Raw genomic sequence first — 6164 nt, forward strand, 5'->3', positions numbered from 1 at the left:
TATTACAATATTCTTTTATGATTTTTCTGTGGTTGAGCTGGGTTTCTGGTTGGTTCTGGGTTTGTGTTTGAGCTGGGTTTGTGGTTGAGCTGGGTTTGTGTTGAGCAATCAAGTTTTATTACAATATTCTTTTATGGTTTTTCTATGTTTGATTTCTAGGTTTGTATAATTTTTTTGGGTTTGTAATCTTGTGTGTTTGCCATTTTGAGATTTTAAATTCCTTCTTTTTTATTTGTTTTTGTGTTCTGTGTTTTTAAATTTGAGTTTGTGTTTGGTTCTGGGTTGGTTTTTGTGTTCTTTGTGTTCTAATTGTTTTTAATTCTGTTTTTTCTTTTTTATTTAGTTAAAATTTATAATTTTTTTTTAAAAAAAGATGTTAATGTGGCATTTTTTATAATATTTTAATTCTTTCGGCAGCCACCTCAGTTATTTCCGTCGATTAACTGACAAAAAAAGACAAAAATAACACACGTTAATTGGTTTAGGAACTAAAAGTGGTAAAATTAAAATATAAAGAAACAAAAGTGCATTTATGCCATAAAAAATAAAATAAAATAAAAAAGGCAAAAAAAAAAAAAAGGCAAAAACGCTAAACGTTGAAATACAATCAGTTATCCAAACGCATACTTAATTAATGGAGAAAAAAACAAATGAAGGGATTAGCAAAACCCTTCTATTCAGCGGAACACAAAAAGTGAAATAAGAGGATTTGTATTCCCTTACTAAAAAAAGTAAGAAAAATGCTGCTAGTTGTACATATTTCAAAACAGCATCTATTTTTTATTTGACAGAGTTGAAAGAATTCCAAGCAGAAGGCAACAAAAAATAGGACTCTACAGAAACTAGTGCATCTGCTCTGCTCGTCAAACTTACACATCAAGTTCAATGGCTGATTGATACATATCAACTCTTCTAATAGTTTATGATCGACATATGCAAGTACGAAGTGACTCTTCATCTATCTCTTTCATTGGGCAGGCCAAGTCGCATGAGTGCTATGCGAGCTATAATTGTTTCAAATATCCACCAGGAATAGTGATCCCTTTTTCTTTTTTTGCTGAATTGAGTGATCCCTTTTCTCCATCCAACAACATTGGTCGGGTTAATTTTAGTGGTGGGGGACCATATAAAATATGCGTCTGATTAACCTGTTTACATCAGAAAAGCATCGCTGTTACTCTTATGGCATCAGGGAATTAACCAAAAAACAACAGTCCAAGAAAAATTCCATTATAAGACTTCTCAAAAAAAAATGCCATTATAAGAAATTTGACCCTCTTATTTAAAATACATTGAGGGTTGGTACTTTATATATGGACCACAAACTCCCATAATTGGGGTTGTGGAAACCTTGTGAGTTGTGGCAATTCGCTATTCAACCCTATGGACATTAAGGTAAGGTAGCTAATATAAATTCTCATTTGGAAAGCTCAGTTAAATCACCAAGAATAGTCTACATTTGTCCTCAACAGAAACTCTTCTTTCATTTGACATACATTTCCTCATAACAATGTCAAAACTGATTTAAGAAAAAGACAGAATTGGCTTACCATCATTCATGCCACTTGCAGTATCATTAATTGCAGCTCCTCCATTTAAGTGTCCACTGCTAGTCCCAGGCGGTACCGTTGTTTGACCCTGTTGAATTGTTGGGGAACTAAATCTCAACATATGCAAGGGCTGCACTACAAACAATATGATGGTAATTAGAGCACATAGGAGCCAAATGGTTTTCACATGTATGGAGAAACTAAAACAACAAAATTCATAATAGGTAAGAACAATGAACCTGAGACGCAGTTTGCATATGATGGAATCCCATATAACGTGCATATTTCTCAGAAAAAGAAGGATTATGCATCTGATTTTGATAATTAACATTATTCAAAACTGGAGTTTGGCACATTAGAGCATGGCTTGTCGATGGAGCCATGGACATGGATTGATCAACTGGCGGGACCCTTTGTAAATGCATTGGATTGTGACTAGAAGGCATAGGAGGAGGACCAATTCCCATACCCATTAAAGAGATATAGCGCTGGACGCCTGGAAACATCATTGGAGCCATCCCGCTTCCCATCCACATTACCTAAAACATGAAGTCAGTGGCTTGAGTAACAAGAACAGTTTTGCTTTTATGAGTTTTTTTTTATATAATACCTGAAGTTGTAACTGAAGTGACTTCAAGTATTCAATTGCCTCATCTAGCATTGATGCTTTATCAGTCTGCAATATGCGGACAAATTTGGTTATAAAAACAATTTAATTAGGATTTCTTGAAAATCAGAAGAAACTTGAGTAAATTATATAGATTTTCTGACCTGAGTTTTTTATTTATACTTTATTGTGGAACCAAAGACAGAATTAAACCTTTATGCTAAGAGTCAATGAATGGCTGAAAGAATCTTTGTTGCCATTTTGCTTTGTTTAGAGTAATATTTTCTCAGAGATCGGTCATGATGACAGTACAACCCTTTTTTTGTTGATAATTCAATAGTTGGGGGTGGGGAGATTTGAACCTTAAATGTCTCCATGAGAAACAACAGATGGTACCAATTGAGATACAAGGCTCTTGGAAACATTTAGTACAGCCTCGAGTGAAGATATTTCTTCATTTTCATTATCAGAACAGTGGATTTTACCTTCTCTTGTTCTAAATTTACACTTCAAGAATCAGCCTCTCCCCCCCCCCCCCCCCCCAAAAAAAAAAAAACCCCACACAGAAAAAAAAAAAAGGGGGGGCAGGGTAAGATTGCTTATCAATCACCTTGCCTAAACCTCACGAAAAAGCAGGACCTTTGTACACTGGGTGACCTTTTTGTTTTGTTCTCAATTAACGCTATCTTCCAATGCACCAACAGTTTCAAAATCTATTTCTTTTTAATATCCTGCCACTTCACAACGTTCTCAACATAGTACACACTCATCTTAAAAAGTTTATTTGATCGTGGTAACATTTATGAGAGAGCAAGCGGAAATAGTCATTAACTATTTTGCCAAAAAGGAAAAGATAGTGTATAGATTGATGAATCTGTATCAAGGAAATTCAACAGTTGTTCACATTTAGTGGCAGGCAACCATAATGTATTTCCCTTGAGACAATAACAAATGAACAAAAGACAGCAAGAAAAGCAGACCTTGTTACAGTGTGGTATGAGCTCTTGCAATGCCTTCATTTTCTCATTGATCCGATCTCTCCGTCTCTGTATCAGTGGATGAGTAGGGTAATAGTTACAATGTACAAACTCCAATAATTTCACAAGCTAGGAAATTCCCAAAGTCTTACCCTTTCTGAAAGGTTATGAACTTCAGCAGAGCGGCTCCTGCGGGAAGATGCTGATCGTTGCGCTGGCTTGTTTCCAGCCGCTGATTCAAGTTCAGCGGCCTAAAATATATTCAGACTTATGCTCAGAACAAAATTAAAATTAAATGATGTCGAAAGCAAGAGAGAGAATTGTCACCTCACTTTGGCACTCTAATTCCTCAGCATCCCTGACCTTTCTCTTCATGCTATTGACACCAGTAGATTGTGTGCATCTTCTTCCAAAACTACTACCTGAGCCACCAGACGAAGAAGCAGCAGTAGGCTCAAGTGTGTCCATTTTTCGTCTTTCACTCTGAGGCGTTATCTTGTGAACATCTTGTTTTACAGGTCCAGCAAATAAAGCAGAAGTCCCAACACCATTGCTAAAATCAGGGTCATTTGGTACTTGATTGCTGCCACAGTGGCTGGATCCAATCGTCATTACTGAACACTCTTTAACCTCTCCTTGCATCAATTGACCTGATCCTTCCCCTCCGTGTTGCCCATTTGAAGATCCTATAAAATTCAAGACTTTTCCTGACCCTCCTAAATCATGATTTTTCTGGGCTGCTGATTCAGGAAAAGGAAATCTAGGAGGATGATGGCCCAAGTTGCCAGGGAATTCAGGTACAACAGAATTACTAATACTAATACTAGTTGGTTGATGTGAGTTTGCAATGACATGAGTAGCATCAACATCAGTGTCAGAAGCACCAAACTTATTAAGAAGCTTGTCTTGTTCAATTTCTTTAGGATCAGATGGTGGCAATTCAGAAAAAAGGTTGTAACAGAACTCTTTTTCAAAGGGATCAACTTCGAGAGGATATTGTACCCACGACACAGTCTCATCACCATCATCATCATTTTGAATTAAATTGCTTGAGTTCCCATATGAGCCACTACCTCTTAGCTTTGGTTTCTGAACTACTTGTCTTGAATCATTATGATTGAAACTTGGTTTTCGCGTTTGACCGTGCAAAACTACCTGACCATTTCTCCATAACAGCTCTACTATGTCATTGTCTTGCCTGTAAAAATGTTTTGAATTTCTATCACAAGATTAGAGATTGCAAAGAGCAACTTATATCAATAATAATTTTGAGAGAGACAGAGTACAGACCCCAAGGATTTCTTCTGATTGGTCACAGGAAGATCACTCTCAAAATTCCAACCAGCTGGAAGCCAATTATTATTCATGTTACAGTTACACTGACCAAACCCAACTTTACAGTGAAACAGGAAATTAAGATGAGGGCTTCAGTTTCACGCTTCAGACTCTTTGTCTCTGTATCAAAAACCGAGTTATTCTTTGCATCACTTTTAGGAAACCACTAAACAAACCTACTTAACAACAAAAGGTAATTAATTATTTTATTAATCAGCTAAGGTATCAATTAATTTTTTTTATTATTCAAAACTATTAATTAATAGTAAACAACAACAACAACAACAACAATAATAATAATAATAAAATTCTTCCTTAAAGGAGAAACAAAGTAATGGAACCCCGATTTAGCTATAACATAATAAAATATTTTAGTATTTCTTTTTTTTTATTATTAAATATTTTAGTATTTCATAAACAACTAAACAGCCGCAATCTTTAGACTTTTTTTTTTTTACTAAATATTGGAAAAAAAGGAAAGCATGTTTTAAATAAAGCATAAAATTCAAAGACCATAATCACTAAAACAAGAAAGAAAGAAAATTGGAACCTTAGCGCATGACTGATAACCAGTCACAAAACATTATATATATATATATATATATATTGAGAAGAAAAGGCAAAAGAAAAGAAAACAGGTTACTACCTTTACTGCAAAAGAAGAAGTGCAAGTAAAACAACACCCAGAAGTAGAAGTAGAAGTAGAAGTAGAAGTGAAGTAGTGAAGCAGAAAACTAACAGAAAGAAAAGAATTCAAACCCAATTTCTTAAACAAGAAAGCCTCACCTTCCAGCTCAGACTCTCTCTCTCTCTCTCTCTCTCTCTGAGTGTGTTAGTGATAATGAGAGACACCGGGAATGGACCAAAGAGAGGAGCAAGACTTTTTACAATGACAGGGATCCCGTCATGCTCACACACAAACATACAAAAGGTCAGACAGACAGAGGGCATAGATTCGGTAGTGTCACAGTGATTTTTGGTTTGAGTACAGTAATGCACACGGACTGTCCACGTGGCACTTGATCAATGGAATTGGATGTGAATGTGGGGCCCTCTCTGGATGGATTGGATGGTCTTTCTTTCTTAATTAATTCTCCACTTTTTTCTCCTTTTTTTTTTTTAGGGGAAAATCCAAAATCGAAGAGCAAGGAAGGTGCGATCTTTCTTTTTCTTTTCTTTTTTTTTTTGAGAAACCAGAAGGTGCGATCTGAAAATGAGTAAGGGCAATGCCACGTGTACAGTGGCAGGGGTGTTTTATTGGGGATATTGAGGGACAAGATCGTCAGGGGCTTTTTTTTTTAATAATAATTTTACCACTCATATGTAGATCAAAAGATTACCAATTGTGGGTGTGAATAATTTAGGACCCATTTTGATTTTGGTCATTACATTTTAGTCAACAAAAAATTATGTCCATTTTGGTTTTTGTAGTCAACCCAATATTAAGAAATTCATATGTAGCAAACGGTATACATAGGTGGCATGTTAGATGTTGACATAGCTAATAGAATAATAATAATAAATTTTATTTACTTTAAAAAAATACTACTTTAACATTTAAATTAAAAAGTTAAAATTAAAAACAAAATTCTAAAATTCTAATTTTTTAAATTTAATTAAATTAATTTTTTAATCTTAAATTAAAAATTGTTTTCAACTTTTAACTTTAAAACTATGTTTAATTTAAATGAGTTT

At 34.8% G+C, this 6164-nt stretch overlaps 1 protein-coding gene across 3 annotated transcripts; it reads right to left on the reverse strand.

Moving 5' to 3' along the window:
* Positions 1-695: 695 nt before the first annotated feature.
* LOC126721187 (transcription factor PIF5-like) lies at positions 696-5406 on the reverse strand. 3 transcript variants are annotated; one of them, XR_007653874.1, is made up of 9 exons: positions 5256-5406; positions 4425-4589; positions 3462-4332; positions 3287-3385; positions 3138-3203; positions 2161-2226; positions 1790-2089; positions 1551-1685; positions 696-1148 (listed from the first exon to the last, which is right to left on the reverse strand). XR_007653874.1 is itself a non-coding variant. In XM_050424213.1 (9 exons), exons 2-9 carry the CDS (start codon positions 4499-4501, stop codon positions 1144-1146), a joined length of 1614 nt encoding a protein of 537 aa, XP_050280170.1. In that variant the 5' UTR covers positions 4502-4589; positions 5256-5404; the 3' UTR covers positions 696-1143. The 3 variants fall into 3 exon arrangements, 2 of the variants coding, with proteins under 2 accessions (XP_050280170.1, XP_050280171.1); XM_050424213.1 differs by having other exon boundaries at positions 1551-1680; positions 5256-5404; XM_050424214.1 differs by having other exon boundaries at positions 1551-1680; positions 5116-5263.
* Between the last annotated feature and the right edge of the window lie 758 nt (positions 5407-6164).

This window comes from Quercus robur, chromosome 4 (genome assembly GCF_932294415.1).
Source record: "Quercus robur chromosome 4, dhQueRobu3.1, whole genome shotgun sequence".
NCBI classification, from domain to species: domain Eukaryota; kingdom Viridiplantae; phylum Streptophyta; class Magnoliopsida; order Fagales; family Fagaceae; genus Quercus; species Quercus robur.

Excerpts from the sequence above, each read along its gene's own strand:
- LOC126721187 (XM_050424213.1), bottom strand. The coding sequence starts at position 4,501 with ATGAATAATAATTGGCTTCCAGCTGGTTGGAATTTTGAGAGTGATCTT. Across the intron at positions 3,204-3,286 it reads TTCATAACCTTTCAGAAAGG|AGACGGAGAGATCGGATCAA; the intron begins GTAAGACTTTGG and ends CCACTGATACAG. Across the intron at positions 1,681-1,789 it reads ATATGCAAACTGCGTCTCAG|CCCTTGCATATGTTGAGATT; the intron begins GTTCATTGTTCT and ends TTTGTAGTGCAG.